The following is a 16353-nucleotide window of genomic DNA, read 5'->3' as shown; positions in this document are numbered from 1 at the left end:
ACACCAAGGGGGTCCAGAGAGAGGCATGAAGGGGCAGATATTATTACCATTAACATTTTTTCTCTTTCTGGGGCGCTGAGAGGAAAAGGGCAGGACTGGGAAATCAAAAAGGGGCAAAAATTGCAAGAAAAACGGGTGTGGGGGGACGCAGGGAACCGAGCTTTGCGCACGGCCCTCGCGCGGCCGTTGGGGGAGAAGTGGCGGCGCTGCGCACGGCCCGCTGCGGCGCGGGCCGGGCCCGCGGGAGCTCCGCCCCTTTTGCTCACGGACCCCTCCCCACTTTATAAAAGCAGAGGCCGCGCCGAAGCGGCAAGCGCGTGAGGGGTGTTGGGGGTGTTGAGATTGTGTGGGAGGTTCCTTTTGTCCGCAGATCTGGGCGTTTTTCTTCCCTGTGTGGCCCTTGGCCTTCTGCAGGTTTATTTATTTATTTATTCCTTCCTCTTCGTGATAAGCCAGGGGATGGCCCTTTTCTACACACTTACTGTCTTCTGTTCCCCTTTCCTTGGTTGTTCCCTAGTTGCAGATGGTCATTTTGCTCACCGACATGGCAGACCTCTTTCACTGTGGCAGATAATCCTGGAAAAGGGGCTATATAGTGGACATTTTGCACTGCTGAGCCCTGAGGTAGCTGTGCTGGTGGGGATCTAAGTAAAGGGCATCTGCTTGCTTAGGCTCCAGGGTGGAGAGTATCTTCTAGGGACCTTTGAAGGTTGCTCAGGCTCAGTGCCAGCTCATACTTAGAGCATCTCTTTCAAAGGCTCACGCTCTATGCGAGTGCACGATGCTTTAATGAGGGACCACTGTGAAGCTGTGGGAGGCCTGCGCAGATGTTGCGCTCCAGGGAGGAGGTGGCTGGACTGCAGCTGCACTCTGCTCAACCAGTGCTGCACATATGCAGCCATGGTGGCAGCTTTTTCCTCAACAATTTGAAGTGAAAGTTTGGAACCTAACACTGCCAGTTCTTAAATGAATCTTGAGCAGCTTCACTGTGCGAGAAGGTTCATAGGGACTGACCTGTTAAAACTGACTGCAATCTGGTATTGTGTATGCTGGTGAATAATGGTGGCACATTTTCCAGTGCAGTTTATTATTATTTATTTATTTTTAATCAGACAACAGTATCGGCAAAATGGCAACGGCTCAGAAGCAAAGGAGTGCGATGGTATGATTTTACGATGTGTTTCAACACTATGTATTACTTCGGGAGGGGAAAAACGTAGGCTTTAGGTACTGGGTAAGCTTTATGCTCTTGAAAAGGAAGGCTGACCTAAGAGATGGTTAGTAAAGGAATGAGTAGAGAAACATTTAGTAGCAAAAATGATTCTTTGTGATCCTAGGTGATTCTCTAAAGGTCCCTTCAACCTTTATGATTCTGTGAAAAGAGCTTGAATTTTGTGGTCAGACATCTGGTAGAAATCAGTTAATATGTTTGGTAGAAATCAGCTGTATCTTTGGTAGAAATCTGTGTCCTAAGACTGTAGTAATAGAAACTGTTAAGTAGCTAAAGTTAGCTTTATGAAGCCCAAAGTTAGCTTTGTGAATGTTGCAAGTCGTACTTGGCTGTTAACTTAGAAGGTTAAATAGGCAGTAGACCATGTTGTGGTCTGCGCAGGTTTGCAGTGGTGGATGTGACGCAAGGTGAGCATTGCTGCATAAGAGGATTGACTGCATAAGGATTGCTTATATGCAGCTTATTGCTGCATAAGGATTACTTATGTTCTGCATAAGGGAAGAGTGTGTAGCGTGCTAGTGAGGAAAAAATCATTTTTCATTTGTTTCCAAATGTGAACAAAAGCCTACTGTGTCAGAGACTAGGAGACTAATATTTACTTTCCTCTTACTTTTAGAATGCAGTTGTATTTCCTAATAAAATATCTACGGAACAGCAATCGTTGATACTAGTGAAGAGGCTCCTCGCAGTAGCTGTCTCCTGCATTACGTATCTAAGAGGAATCTTCCCTGAAAGCGCCTATGGAACGAGATACTTGGATGGTAACGAGCTCTTCTGGAGATTCCTCTGCACAGTCTCTTGTCGTAGGGATGTGGCAAAGCTCAAATGAATGCTTTTGAAGTCCCATGCTCTTTCAAATTAAAGATGATAGTAAAGTTTTGTTACAGCAGTTGAAAGTGGTAATACAGTCATTGCTGGGTTTTATTAAAGATAGTGGTGAAGCTGACTTAGCAGTTAAAATTAGGCCTAAACTTGTAAGTAATTTAATTTTAGTCTGTTCTTTGGCATAGCGTTTTAGAGAGTGAAGTTTGCTTTCTTAATGCTGTAGTTGCATAAGCAAAATATTTGTAAGTTTTTATTTGTTTGTTTTTGTTTGTCTCAAGATCTATGTGTCAAAATTTTGAGGGAAGATAAAAACTGTCCTGGATCAACTCAGCTGGTGAAATGGTATGTAGTTCCAGTGGCTGTGCAACAACTTTAAAGTGTTTATAGCTGAATATGGGTGTTTTCATGGAAGTTAAACCGATTACCTTCCTTTTATCTTGTATTTGAAGGTCTTGCTCTCAGGTTTGTTTAAGGAAAAGCAGCACCAAAAAGCAGCGTTCTGTCTGCAAATGGTGCACTTGTCTGTTCACAAAGCTGAGTGTAAACGTGACAGTTGAGACCAGGAATTCTTATTTCACAGAATAGTTGAGGTTGGAGGGCACCCCTAGATATCATCTAGCCCAACCACCCTGCTCAAACAGGGACACCTGCTTATTTTGGGGCTTTTGTTTACTTGCTTCTTTCCCTGCAGTAATGGCAGAGAAGGGTTCATGGTGTTCTCCGTGCTTCACCCCTGCGTTGTGACCCATGCAGGTGTGGAAACAGCAGGTGCCTTTTCACACTCGTTCTGCTCAGGACACGAGGCCAAGCCTCAGAAATGATGCTGCTTTCAGCAGAGGGGGCTTGCAGCCCCACAGATGCCTGTCAGAATTGGGATGTAAAGGTACACCTGGGTCATCCACTCTTGGCGCTCTCAGGGCAAGCGCCTCGCTGTAACCTGGAATTTCTTAGTTGATGCTCAGCTGTGGCACCGAGTGGCTGTCACTTCACACTCACACAGCAAGCTCTAGTGAGGGCAGTGACGTGGCATTGCTGTGGGTGCAGAAAAGGCCACGCTTTCTGCAGGAAGGGTGTGTTGGGAGCTCCCAGATAAGCCGCATTTCTTCACTTGGTGGCATGTGTATGTGGAAAAAAGTGATTGTGCTTGTTTCTATGTTATAAGGAAAAGWTAGCAAAAATTAGGGTAAGGGTTTTTTTTGTTTGTGGTTTTTGGTTTTTTTGTTTTTTTAGTTTGACAGTTGTGCATTCCTTGCGTATTTTTGTTGAACCAGAAGTCAACTGTAACATGAATAAAAGCAGTAATGGAACTCCTTTGTGCTTCAGAGATGACCATATTCAATTGAAGGAATTAAATTTTATGAACTGATTAATGAACACATGTTAGAAAGTGTTTGAAAATAATAGGTATACAATTACCTTAGGCTCATACTTACAAGTTATTTACTTACAGATAATCTGCAAAGAGATTAGGATGATTTGGGGTGTTGCAGAGATAGTAATTACTTTGTATCTACTACTACTGATAAAAAGAATAATGGAATTAAGTGTTTATTACTTCTGTAATATACTATTAAGACTAAACACAAAAAGTTATTTTGTGAGAATATTTAATCAGAAGCAAAGGGAAATGAGTAGTAGATATCAATCTACTGATTTGATTTTTTGCAGGATGTTAGGATGCTATGATGCCTTGCAGAAGAAATATGTAAGTCTTCCACTATAAGTGTATTGAAACATTAATTTACATAATTCTACTAGCAGCTGCGATAGCTGTTGGACTGTGCTTTAAGATGTTACAGTATGTGGGGTGCACATGTTTCAGGAAGATGCTCTTTGGAAGCAAAAACACTTTAAAGCCTGGGAAACTAGGAATTTCCTTCAGTGATTTGAGCAAGTACTTTTTTACAGGTCAGGAATTAAGCATATAAAAAGCTTGCTTAAAACAGGACTGTAGTGGCTTATATTGGCTTGCAGAGCTAAAGAAATAAGCAAGTAGTGGTCTATGAAATGTTTAATGCATTGCTTTTTCTTTCTTTTTTTCTTTTTTTTTTTTTTTTCCTCTCTTTAATGATGTTCCCAACAGCTAAGGATGATTGTCCTCGCAGTAAGTATCTCTGAAAAGCATGGCCCACATTTGAAAGTAAATACTTATATATTCTACAGTTTTTAAAATTGTTTCTTGCCTTTGTTTTAAAAATTCAGGTCTACACTCATCCAGATGATCCACAGGTAAACCTGACAATATTTTATTTGATGACTAATAGTGGTCCTTCTAATTCATCCTTACAGTGAAATATAGGCCATAGCATGTACCCATGTTGAAAGAAAGACTTATAAATAAAAGAATACTAGAGCTAATCAGAACTACAGTGTAGTGTGTTGTGCATGAGTGTCTAGTATCAGGCTATTCTCAGGAAAGGCAGGGAGACTGCAAATGTTCTTGTGGAGCCTATGAAGGACGCATCTTCCTAAACCTGCTTAATATATGAAACTTCTTTGGGGGGAATAAATTATGTTTTAAGTTGCCACTGGGTGTCAGCATATCTCTGTCATGTGCATGAGATGTTTTTGTAGTGATTAAAATCTGAATGGAATCTGGTAATTCCTGGGAGAAGTAGAAACGATCATTGACAATATTCTTATAGTGTATGGATGATACAACATTAGAAGGCTGCTCATAAAAAGGAGTTAGGAGCTATTAATATGTATTAAAAAAAAAAAAAAAAAAAGACCATGGTTAATAGGTTAACAGCAGCAGTGGCATATATTTCACGTTAAAAACTGATAATTCAGTAATTATTGTATTTGTTTGTAGACAGTTACAGAATGTTACCATTTCAAATTCAAATACACCCACAACGGCCCCCTCCTGGACTTCAGCAGGTATTTTCACCTCATCATCTTTCTATTCTGTGGTTTTACAATCTTGATCTTTAAAAGAGTAAAACCAGCTTGCTCAGAGCTGCTTCTAACATACATTCCAAACAGTTGTATGTTTTAATACAAATACCATTCAGTAAACTGAATGGTATACAAATACTATTATATATTATATATATAAAGGATCTGAATATTTTGTCCATTTTCAGTAAGAATAAACGGAATGATTCCAGCATCACATGTGCGGACACAAAGAAAGCGAGCATCCTCCTCCTTCGCAAGATCTATGTGCTCATGCAAAATCTGGGCCCGCTCCCAAATGACGTTTGCTTGACTATGAAGCTGTTTTATTATGACGAAGGTGGTGTTTTCCATATTCTCTTGATTTATTAAGTGTGTTCCCAGGCATTTGGAAACAATTTAAAGAATTACTTTCATATAAAGTCTTTAGGGTTGCTAGGATTTGGTAGTTGATACTACTGTGTAGGGGAAGAGAACTTCATTTAGTACAAAATAAATATTGATAATACCCTTCCTCCCCAAGACAGCTGCTTTTGACTACTTTTTTATGTTTAAAGAGAACAATATTTCCTTTGCACAAATATGACTTCCGAAAGAATATGCTTCATTATAACCTAGCATTTCCTCAATTCCTTTCTGCAGTTACACCACCTGATTACCAGCCTCCTGGCTTTAAGGAAGGTGAATGTGAGGGCATGATATTTGAGGGCGAACCAATGTATCTGAATGTGGGCGAAGTGCCAACGCCTTTTCACATGCTGAAAGTTAAAGTGACAACTGAAAAACAACGAATGGAAAATGTTGATAAAAGCATCCTAAAGCAGGGGGACACCAGTGCACCCCTGCAGGTGCTCAGACTGGACAAAGATGATACCGAAGAGCAAAGCACGAATGTAAGACCTCACATGTTTTATGTAATGCACTGAAGTGTTTTGCGATCCATATTTCAGCGTAGGGCTGTTAATCCTTCTGCTGGATCTCTTGATAGATTCTTAGTAGTGTGTTTGGTATGTTCAGATGTTGTATTTGGACACGGTAACCTATTACACTGTTTCATGGGCAATATAGGGGTGGTAATGGGTGCACCGATAGCTTTAATATCTGTTGTTATGTTTTTCATAGTTTGAATAGATCTGTTTCTTGATAAGTGAGTTAAATGTATGGCTGTATTTCTAGTTAAGTAACATTGAGCTGGTCTGTATGTTTCATATTAGATTCAATTATTTTAATGCAGTTTATTTCACTGAGTCCACCTGATAAGATGTGGCTCTAAGCATCTGTGAGCAGAGCTCTTATTTGTGTGCAGTAAGTGATGGACCTTTTTTTTTTTTAACCTAGGAAGATCCTGTCTTGGATAGTAAAGGGGAAGATGGGAAAAATGTAGATACTTCACAAGCTGAAGGTAAAATACATGTATTCTTTTCAGTTTGTGCCTCTTTCTGATGTTACACAAGAAGTTCTTTGATAAAGCCTATTCCATGGCTGAAGTGTTGTCATCTTTGGCCCATTTGTGCTTCTAGAAACAACCTGCATGGGTTAAAAGCCCAAACTCCCCAGAACTAACAGCTCCTTCTTCCTTCCTTGTCCCTGCGGCCTGTTTGTGCAGCTGCACACAGTGATGAGGGAGCTGCCAAAGGGGCTCTGTGGAGCCTGGCTGAGTGACAAAATGGGAGCCATCTGCTGGCCATGGGCTTGCAGGAGCTGTGCCCGGGCAGCCATGCAGGGCTGCACAGATGAGCTGAACAGCCAGCGAGGCCTCTTGTTTGGGAGGGAAACACAGAGAACAAACCTTCTACCAGGACTGTGTATGAAGAAGAGTTGGATCAAGCACACTCCTCCAAGGATGTGTCATGTACATGCTGGGTAGTGTAAATGTCTCTGATAAGAAATCATATAAATGAGAAATGGAGCTGTTCAACAAAAGAGAGTTTGATCAAGTTAGCTGCTTGCAAGTAGCTAACTAGAGGAGAGCCTTTCTAAAATGCCTCGTTATTGCTATTTTAAAATGCATATTGTGTCAAAATGAAGTTGCTATTATTGCATTTTTAGCTGTGTCCTTTATTTAATCTTAGAACCAAATCTAACATGTGAGGAGGATGAAATTACAAAGGCTGAAGGGAATCGAAATCCCAGTGTTTCCATTCCTCAGGTATGCAGACAATACTCTTTCTGCCCACATATGTTTTCTTCCAAGAGCTTTGTTGCTTGCATTTTATATTTTGGGTTACCATCAATTAGCAGATAATCTGCTGAAAGTTTATTTACTGTATTTATTTACAGATTTTTCAAAAGTAAATTGTGCTTTTATTTTACTGTTCGGTTATACACACACACAAAAGACACACTAAAGGGTTAACCAAAAGCAATAACAAAAGGCTGTTATTTTCTTGTGTAGAAATTGTCTTCAAAACAAATGGATGACCTGAGTAAAAGAACTAGGAAAATAATTTCCATGTGTGTAGAATGGTCATAGTTAAATACCTTTCCTAATGGAAATTTTCCTGTTCAAATTCATATAGACCAAAATACTTGATTAAAAGTTAATTAGAGCCTAAGATAAATGTAGTTATTAAGTAATGATCAAAACAGACTGTATTTCATGAACGCAGCAGAACTGTGCAATTGAGGCATGGAGCACTACTTCAAACACAAGTCCTTAGATGTCTTATGCAAAAACATCTTATGCAAAATAACCCCAAGTATCTGCAAGTGACTTAATGCATAAATATCATTGATGCTTCAATGTGACAGGGCAGCTGAACACATCTAGCTGCAAACTGTTGACTTCAGGACTGATGTGCCTGAATTTCAGTTCGAGTGCTGTGGGGAGTGGAGAGGGAGCTGAACCTTGGAGTTGCCTCTAAAATATTTATTTTGCTGCTGTGATAAGGCAAATAATTTGTTTTATGGCTCTAGGTTGATCATTTAGCACATAAGACGTCTGAACTTCACATGTCAGAGAGCAGGACAAGAAGTGGAAAGATATTTCAAACCAACACTGTTAGTATCAGTTTTATATCTGTCCTTTTTGCTCTTCTAAAGTTGTTTTTCTTTTTTTTTTTTTCCAAATGGAGACTAAAACTGTTAATAGAATACATGTCAAAAGAAAACTTCCCATTGCTTACAAAATTCCCATTAGCTTCAAAACCTTTGAATTCCTAGTGTCAAAAAAAAAAAAGTCTCTTCCAAAAAGTTAAAAGCGCAGCATTAGGGTAGTTCCAGCAGTTGAGACACAGTCCTTAGGACTGACTGACTTCCCTGAGAATGGGTTTAGCCAAATTCCCTGCTGGTTTAATGCATTGTCAATATGAGCACATTCCAGCAGAGATCTCGGCAGAGCATATGATCACCAGTGATTTTACTTGGAAAACACAGAGCTGTATTTCTAACCTCAGATGTGGCTCATTCATACCAAGAAAAATCAATCATTTCTGTGTGTCTTGCCGAGTTATTACCAACTGACCTTGGCAGCTTTAGTGTTTCAAGGCCGAGGAGATCCTTTGGTCTATAGACCTGGTGTCACACCCTCTGCTCGGTGAGGAACTTGCCATGGTACCTGGCTGATCACTTCCCTGTATTTCTTTGTACCTCCTCTTTGGGAACATTTATCACCGTTAGAGTATGTAATGATCATTTACTTCCAACCTCAGGTTCATGTGCATTACAAATATGCAGTGGAGCAGGCCAGAGTTTGTGTGGAGGAGCAGCCCCTAACATAATGTTTATTCTTCTTTGACAGGTTCATCAATTTGAACTCTCCTCTAGTCAAGACGTGCTGCCAAAAAGGAGAAAAATTAGTGAACCAAAGGAGCAGTTTTAGATACCTGTCCTTCTGCTGTTGACAGAATTTCTCAGTATTGCTTCCATTTGTTGTTTAATAGGCATGTTAATATTTAAATAGCATTTAGGAATCTTTTCTGCTTCACTTATAGTCAAAACATAGGGAATTTTATATCTAAGGGAAAAAAAAAATCTGTTAGGTTGAAGAAACTGCAAGTTGTTTTTATAGGTAGCTGTATTGATACTTAATCTCTGGAAAGAAAAAAGACATCATAACAAAAGATGAATTTAGGGGGATTTGAGTTTCTGCTAACATTATATTTAAATACTGATGGTGATTGTGTATGCCCATTAATTGAAATACGAGGTTATTTCACTGTGCCTTTTTTTTGGGCTGCATTTAAAAGGCTTAGGAACTCCTTGTTCAGAACCTGGCACAGCATTAAAACTTCAAGTGTTGTGTTATTTCCTGGTGCTTTATCGAGTGGGTTCAGGAGGGCGGCGTTGTCTGTTAAACAGCATTACAATTTTCCTTTTTACTACACAGCAAGCAGAACTGGGGATGTTTAGGTGGCCTCATTCGCTGCGTTTTTTTTCCAGACTGGATTTTTTTTTCCCAGACTGGATTCCTATATTAAGTTTCGTATTTCCCAAAGGAGTGTGGGATGTGCATACAACTGGGATGGGATACATGTGTGTAGTTACAGGCAGGGTGCTAATTTGTTGCAGGTGTCTGCTGAAATGGTGGAAGCTGAAAAAGTTGAAAAACAAAGAAACCTGTATGTATGTGAAATGATTAATTGTAGGAGTCAAGTGATGCTGTTTCTGTTTTTCTTAAGCAATTAATTGTTAATTTTGTGTATACTATAAATGGTTTGGAGTGAAGCTATTTATGCAGGACTAAGAGCTACTGCTATGTTTAAGCTGGATGTGAATAGCTGAGCATTTCTTGATTTTTCTTTTGATTAAGAACATCTTATCATATTAAAAGAATTTTAATCAACATCCCCGCTTTCATTGGAGCCTGATTTATGGGACAGAGACTGGATATAAAAGATGTGAAGCTGGTGAAATGTTTTCTTTCAGCCCTTTTCCCTCAGAGCCATCAGGAGAACCATCTCAACCGCCTTGGAAGGGCATAGCCTCCCTGAGCAGCCGTACGGAAGTTTAATCCTCTTGTCCCAAACTGGTGGCAGCGCTGTCGAGTAGTCCTTGAGTTATCCTGGAGGGCAGAGGAGGAAAATACTTCCAAAGACATTTTGGCAGTGAAAACCATCTATACAGGGAGGAGGAGATTGCCTTAAATCCCGAGCCCAGGCTGCCCTGTGGGGAGGGATTTGCACATTTGCAGCAGCTCCTTTCTGTGCAGCTCCTTGCGCCGCTCCGGATGGCAGGGATTTCATTCCTGAGCGCTGTCATTGCGTAGCCTTGAGCTCGACCAGCTTTAGCAGTCTGATTTTAATGAGATTTTCTTTGTGTCTATTTACAAATGTCGTTATTCAGTTTTGCAGCCAAGGGCTCCCCTTTCTCTGCCTCCAGCCATCGACCTTGGACAAAGCCTCCTGCCGAGCCCAGCCCTTGTCCAGGTGAGTGTGACAAATACCTTGTGCTGGGTGTTCTCTGGGGCACGGTGACACGGACACCGGGAGGGAAGAGCCCCCAAGGAGCAGAGGGACAGGCAACCCAGAGCCCTGGAGCACTGCTCCCCACCCTGTGCCTTCCTCACAGAGAGGTGGAGGAGGAGGAGGAGAAATCCCACCCTCCGCGTCCTGTGCTGCCCTGGCCACTGGCCCTGCTCATTGGAGGCTCCCTGGCCTCGGAGGCTCCCATTCGGCAGCGCACGCTCCAGGCCGCTCACCGGGCGGCCAGGAAGCTGCTGGGCTGCTCCCTCCCCTGCCTCGCTCACCCAGGAAGCTTTTCCCTTCCCTGGCTCCGGAGTTGGCTCCGGGAGGCTCAGGAAGGACGGGGTGAGCGCGGGTAAGGCACTGTGGTGGTTATTCTGGGTTTAATTTTGGCTGGGGAGAGGTAGAGAGGGAGGCTGCAGGGGGTGTGGGGGAGGTTGTCAAATGGAATTACTGTTCCGTGGGTGCTTGTGCAGGGAGGAGGATGGGTCTTTCCAGGCTCTGAATACTTATGTGTAGAAAGAGGCTGCAGGAAATACTGCCTCGCGCTCCTCAGTCTCCTGCCCTTGTGCTGTTTACATCTGCCCCCCACCCCATCCCTTTGCCACTTGATGGTGCGGTTTTAGTGGGACTCTGAGCTGCCCCTGTGACATGGGGTGGCTGGGGACTGGGAATCAGCTCAAGGAGAGAGAGATTTTGAGTGTTCCTGAAGGATTTGGGGTTAGCAGCCTGGGAAGTGAAACCTAAGTGGGRGGGAAGCTCATGGACCTCCTTAAATATGCAAGTCCTAGGTACAGGCAGCCAAGCCCTACAGGAGGGAAAAGAAGGAAGAGGGCAGCCTGTGTAAAGGTGGCTTCCGTCATTGCCCTGGGGCTCTGTGGCAGATCCGTATCCGGGACGGAGCGGGAGAGCCTGAGCCTTGACCCTGTCCCTTGGTGTGTGTGCCCAGGAGGTCTCCCTGCTTGCGTGACTGCGGTGACTCAGGTCCCTTGCTACCTCCTGAAGGTGCAGCCATCCCTTTCCGCGTGTCACCGCGTTACAGGCGACCGCTCCCTGCAGGAACTCCCATATGGCCACCCTGGGAGGGGAGAGCTGAAACCTCCTGCGAAAAGGGGCAGGGTTGCAGCCGTGCCGAGCTGCCCGTGGCTCCGCGGAGCTGCAGTGCAGGCTTGGGCCCGGCGCACGCTCTGCTCCCTGTGCTCCTGGCTGCAGGCCACCATGACGACACTAACGCACCGAGGACGAGCGAGGATCTCGGATAGGAGGCTCGGGGACCAGGAGGATGTGGCCGCAGATAGGGACCTGAGCGACGAAGACACTGATGACTCCAAGGAGGTGCGGCTCACGCTCATGGAGGAGGTGCTGCTGCTGGGGCTGAAGGACAAGGAGGTAAGGGAGTGCTTGCCAGAGCTCTCACAGTATCCCAGAGGAGCTTGTCCACATGCAACAGAGCAAACCTGGGGTAAAAGGCACCATAGGTGTCAGATGGAGAATGTCTGCTTCTCATGTTTGGCTGCACTTTCTTATCTGAAAGGAGCAGGTGAGGCACAGGGCTGCGAGGGCTATTTACTCTCTTCTAAAAACTGATGTGAGTAACTGCTGGGATAGGTTTCTTGAGAGAAGAGATGAGAGAATGCAGCTGGAGATGGAGCTCAAAGCAGGTGCTGGAGAAGTTTGAATACGGAAACGAGGCAGATATGATGGAGTCCATGCTCTCAGAGCAGCCACGTCCCTAGCCAGGGAACTGGGACGTGGGGAAGACTGCTTCTCCTGATGGGTGCCAATCCTGGACAGCAGTGTGTGAACTTGCCGACTCGTTATTGTCAAGGAGGGTGTTCACTGCTGGAATGGGCCTGGCAACAAACTCGGCTGTTTTGTGCTTATCAGCTGGGAGCAACTTGTTGCTCCAGTCTGCCTGGAATGGCTGTTGGGAAGGAGAGAGGCGGTAGCCAGGAGCAGAGCTCCTGCTGCCTAGCTCCGGGCTGCTGAGCCTGTATCCCATCTTGTGTCTCCAGCTTGGTCATCCCGGGGCCTTCTTCATCTCCTGGGGGCAAAGTGATGCTGTTGTCCCTGTTGAACTGAAGGGGAGATTGTGACGAAGCCAACCTGGATGTTTCTTGGGAGCAGAATGGTAGAGGAGAACCTTAAACACAGGTTTTCCAGTTCCGCTTTGAGGGCTTGGGAAGAGCCTGGCTTTGCACCCCGAGGAAAGGAGCTGAAGCTGTTGGAGCTGTATCGCACTTGCAGAAGTGATGGGGCCTCCAAGCACCCTGTTTAACAAGCCCAGATAAGATCTGGGAGTTGAAATAGGAAGCATAGGAGTGCGAGGCTGTGACAGGAAAGCCACACAAATAAATGCTGGGGAGCAAATATCCATGCACAGTTCGGGAGAATGGCATGTTCTGCTTCCCTCATGGCCCGCATTGGGCATTCTTGCTTTGGTTAAGGGCGGGATTCCACATGGTTCCTCCTTGTTTTCCCAGAAGAGATCCTGGCTTGAGATCCTCAGCCCAGGCTCTGTAAATCAAAACCCAAATGGGCCCTTTGGTGAAGGCAGGGCACTTCCCTCTCCTTATGATTGTGTCAGAAACTCTCTCCTTATGATTGTGTACCTGTCACTGGCCCCTCTCAAAAATGGGGCGTTCAGGCTCCTTCTTCAGGCATTTTCTTGCTGTTAGCTGAGTTCTCTTGTGGCTCTGGGGGCCAAGTTAATGTTTGAAACCTGTGGGCGGGCGCTGGGATCTCCGCGGTGCTGCGTTACTGCAGAAACGGCCTCGTCCCGCTTGGCAGATTCTCTTCCTTGAAGGCTGTGGCTCTTTGCTACCTCCCTTGCATTCCTCCCAGAAAGCATTSCTTAAAAACACTTAGGAACAGTTCTCCAAAAACCTGGAAAGCAGGAGAACAAACAGACTTTCCACTCTTTATAATGTTTTTCTTTTTAGCCATCCTTCCACATTCCCCCAGCTCAAAATGCTGTAAAAGCAGAAGCAGCAGCAGCAGCGAGATGAGCAGCTGGGAGCCCAGGATCAGCTTTTTTCCCGGCTCAGGCTTCGGTGTGTGAGTCTGACTGGAAAAACTAGGGAACTTGAAGCAAATTCAGTGAGTTCACTGTGCAATTTCATGATTCCAGGTGCCGATCTCTCCATGTGGGAGAGGCGAAGCAGCAGCCTAGCTTTCAACTTTTTTGATTCCTGAGGCCCTTAAAATTTTGCAGCAGGATGCTTCCTCTAGTCCAGTAAATTGAAGCCTTTGATAATCTCCAAGTCCTTTTCCCAGAGAACTTCTTTCCAGAGGTCACGTATATAAAACGACAACATCTCCTCTGGGCAGGGCTTAGCAGGACTTAGCAGGGCAAGGATGAAGGGTTTCTTTGTCTCCCTCCACAAGGAAGTGGAGAAAGCAAACAGAGATCTCAATTTCTTTTATGATTCTTGGCGTTATCAAGCTGAGCTGTCTGGTGTCAGAGCACTCTCTACAGACAGTTGCTTGGAGGAGACAATTTTTTTCTTGTGGGCTGTAAAACCCTCTGTTGAAGAGGACTGCATGTTCTCAGCTCTGTTTCCTTAGCAGAGGCAGGATCGCTCTGTCATTAATCTTCCAGTACCTTTTAAATCTGCCCTTTCTCTCCTTTTCCCTGATCCTATAAGATCAACAAGGAGGGAGTTAAAAACAAACGTTTCAGGCACATTTGTAGTGACTCTGTGTCCCGGTCCTTGGCCAGACTCGCTCCACACGCAAGCGTCCCGCTTCTAGCTGCGCTGCTGGCCAAGACCTTGTCTCTTTTGCCTGAAATCTGAAGACTCTTCAGCTCTGTTTGCACAGGCCTTGCCCACAGTAAAGCAGTCACCCAGCTGCAGCAACCTTCCCCTCTTCTCGGGAGAAGGTAAAGGTGGGAGAAGGGAACTCGAGCAGTGCCCCAGGCTTGCCCTTTTCTTCAGAGTTGGGCTCAGCTCCTGAGAAACATGAGTTGAATTTGCTCTTAAGTATCAAGCGAGGGGGTCTTCCTGCCCAACACAGACACTGTCCCCAAGCTACCTTGTCCCTTTCCTAGCTTTTCCAGCTTGAATCCTGTGGGTTGCAGTGCAGGTCCCTCATCCCTTCGGCTGTGCTCCGGACCCTGGGCACAGCTCTGCTCTGCGGGAGGGATCGGGCAGGTGATAGAGACCTTGTTTTCCTCGTTCTTGCTCAAACTCAGTGAGATGGCTTTTTTTGTGATCCCGATTTTGGTGACACGCGAGCCTGGAAGCAGTGGGAAGCCATGCCCTACAGACAAGGAATGTCACCTCCCCTGCAAACCCCTTTGCACTCCCTGAGGCTGCAATCTGGGCTTTGGAAGGAGGACCCAAATCCATGGAGGAGCTCTGGAGGAGTGTGGAAGAGTGCCCTCTTGCTCACCTACGGCCCTTCATTTGCCTTTTCTCCCTCTCTCCTCCCCTTCTCCAGGGCTACACATCTTTCTGGAATGACTGCATCTCCTCTGGCCTGCGGGGTGGTATCCTCATTGAGCTGGCGCTGCGTGGCCGCATCCAGCTGGAGCCTCTCACCATGAGGAAGAAGAGGCTGCTGGACAGGAAGGTAAAGGCACCGCGGGAGCTTCCCTGGGTCGCAGCCCAGCCTCTGTGTCCCCCCAGCTCATGTTTTAGTGGGTTTGGCAGCAGCGATGCTGTAGCCTGGGATTTGCAGGGATCTTCTGAGGAGGAAGCAGCAGTTCTGGGTCCTCTGCAACGCTGTGTTCTCATGTGTCCTTCTAGGTGCTCCTGAAGTCAGATGCTCCGACTGGGGATGTCCTGCTGGATGAGACCCTGAGGCACATCAAGGTTACAGAGCCTGCTGAGACGGTGCAGACCTGGATCGAGCTGCTCACCGGTAGGGACGTCCGGATCTTACTTGCTGGGAATTCTGAGCGAGTCTGGCCTTGCCCTTCCTTATTCACTTCTTAACGCCAAGTCTTTGATGAGTCTTGAGTTCAGAGGGTCTGGGCTGTGGCACAGACAGCCCATCTCTCCTGGCCTCATGCCAGTGGCTTTTCCATAGGGGAGACCTGGAACCCTTTCAAGCTGCAGTACCAGCTGCGCAACGTGCGGGAGCGCGTGGCCAAGAGCCTCGTGGAGAAGGGCATTCTCACCACGGAGAAGCAGAACTTCTTGCTCTTCGATATGACCACGCATCCTGTGAGCAACGCGAGTGAGAAGCAGCGGCTGGTGCGGAAGCTGCAGGAGAGTGTCCTGGAGCGCTGGGTGCGGGAGCCGCAGCGCATGGAGCGCCGCACGCTGGCGCTCCTGGTTCTTGCACACTCCTCGGACGTCCTTGAGGGCGTTTTTGGCGGCCTGGCTGACGAGCGCTACGACTTGGCCATGAACAGGTCCAAGGACCTCCTGGAACTGGACCCGGAGCTAGAAGCTACCAAAGCCAAAGGCACTGAGATGATCTGGGCTGTCCTGGCTGCCTTCAATAAGTCGTAAATTGTCCCCCAAATCCTTCAACCTGGATGGAGCTTCCCCCTCTTGACACGAGGCCAGGAATGTTTGGGTGAATGGACAGACAGGCAGGAATATTTGGGCACATAACTTCCTGAACCACCTCCTGAACTTTGGGATAGCTCCAACATAAGGGCGACTGAGACCCAGAGCACTGCAGGTTCTGGCCTCGGGGCACCGTGGGTGTCCGTAACACTGTCCTGGAGCCAGAAATTTCTGGGAATTTCCCTTCCATGCGGATGCTGCAGGTGTTTCTTTGCTCCCTACTCCTCACTCGAGGGGCTGCCAGAAAAAGACGAACCCATTTGTGGCTTGTTGACATCGAAAGAGAAAGGCCCTGGAGTGGGGGGCCAGCCCGGCTGTCCCGGCRCCTTCTTTGCTCTATTCCAAGGCCCTTCCTGGGTGAATCGATGCTGGCTGAGCTGCGCTCTGGGCTGCACCTGCCCCTAGCATGTCACCTCTTTTTTTTGGAGGAGGTGGAGTTGCTTTAGGAGAAAAAAAAAAAAAGTTGGGTGGG

General features: G+C 45.8%; 2 protein-coding genes across 6 annotated transcripts; both read left to right on the top strand.

Moving 5' to 3' along the window:
* The first annotated feature begins 362 nt into the window (after positions 1-362).
* On the top strand, positions 363-9729 carry HORMAD1 (HORMA domain containing 1). Of its 4 annotated transcripts, none has more exons than XM_026045933.1 (14): positions 363-414; positions 1113-1162; positions 1848-1992; positions 2335-2398; positions 3725-3761; positions 4140-4160; positions 4259-4285; positions 4872-4939; positions 5146-5297; positions 5600-5850; positions 6296-6359; positions 7030-7106; positions 7874-7957; positions 8697-9729. In XM_026045933.1, exons 2-14 carry the CDS (start codon positions 1130-1132, stop codon positions 8775-8777), a joined length of 1104 nt encoding a protein of 367 aa, XP_025901718.1. In that variant the 5' UTR covers positions 363-414; positions 1113-1129; the 3' UTR covers positions 8778-9729. The 4 variants fall into 4 exon arrangements, with proteins under 4 accessions (XP_025901718.1, XP_025901720.1, XP_025901721.1 ...); XM_026045934.1 differs by lacking the exon at positions 363-414 and adding an exon at positions 606-624; XM_026045935.1 differs by lacking the exon at positions 4259-4285.
* A 395-nt stretch (positions 9730-10124) lies between these two features.
* Positions 10125-16116, top strand: GOLPH3L (golgi phosphoprotein 3 like). 2 transcript variants are annotated; one of them, XM_026045943.1, is made up of 5 exons: positions 10125-10323; positions 11572-11748; positions 14803-14934; positions 15111-15225; positions 15394-16116. In XM_026045943.1, exons 2-5 carry the CDS (start codon positions 11578-11580, stop codon positions 15819-15821), a joined length of 846 nt encoding a protein of 281 aa, XP_025901728.1. In that variant the 5' UTR covers positions 10125-10323; positions 11572-11577; the 3' UTR covers positions 15822-16116. The 2 variants fall into 2 exon arrangements, with proteins under 2 accessions (XP_025901728.1, XP_025901729.1); XM_026045944.1 differs by lacking the exon at positions 10125-10323 and adding an exon at positions 10696-10714.
* Positions 16117-16353: the final 237 nt, after the last annotated feature.

This window comes from Nothoprocta perdicaria, unplaced genomic scaffold, assembly GCF_003342845.1.
Source record: "Nothoprocta perdicaria isolate Ctin4 unplaced genomic scaffold, notPer1 scaffold_419, whole genome shotgun sequence".
Taxonomy (NCBI): Eukaryota; Metazoa; Chordata; class Aves; order Tinamiformes; family Tinamidae; genus Nothoprocta; species Nothoprocta perdicaria.
The sequence above is the reverse complement of the archived record's forward strand: the minus strand, read 5'-3'. Positions and strand labels throughout refer to the sequence as shown.

What these genes read in the sequence shown, in the direction of transcription:
- HORMAD1 (XM_026045933.1), top strand. Translation starts at nt 1,130, where the DNA reads ATGGCAACGGCTCAGAAGCAAAGGAGTGCGATG. An exon ending in CCGAAGAGCAAAGCACGAAT is followed by an intron (nt 5,851 to 6,295) that starts GTAAGACCTCAC and finishes TTTTTAACCTAG; the next exon opens with GAAGATCCTGTCTTGGATAG. An exon ending in AGATATTTCAAACCAACACT is followed by an intron (nt 7,958 to 8,696) that starts GTTAGTATCAGT and finishes CTTCTTTGACAG; the next exon opens with GTTCATCAATTTGAACTCTC.
- GOLPH3L (XM_026045943.1), top strand. Translation starts at nt 11,578, where the DNA reads ATGACGACACTAACGCACCGAGGACGAGCGAGGATCTCGGATAGGAGG. An exon ending in AGAGGCTGCTGGACAGGAAG is followed by an intron (nt 14,935 to 15,110) that starts GTAAAGGCACCG and finishes GTGTCCTTCTAG; the next exon opens with GTGCTCCTGAAGTCAGATGC. An exon ending in CTGGATCGAGCTGCTCACCG is followed by an intron (nt 15,226 to 15,393) that starts GTAGGGACGTCC and finishes GCTTTTCCATAG; the next exon opens with GGGAGACCTGGAACCCTTTC.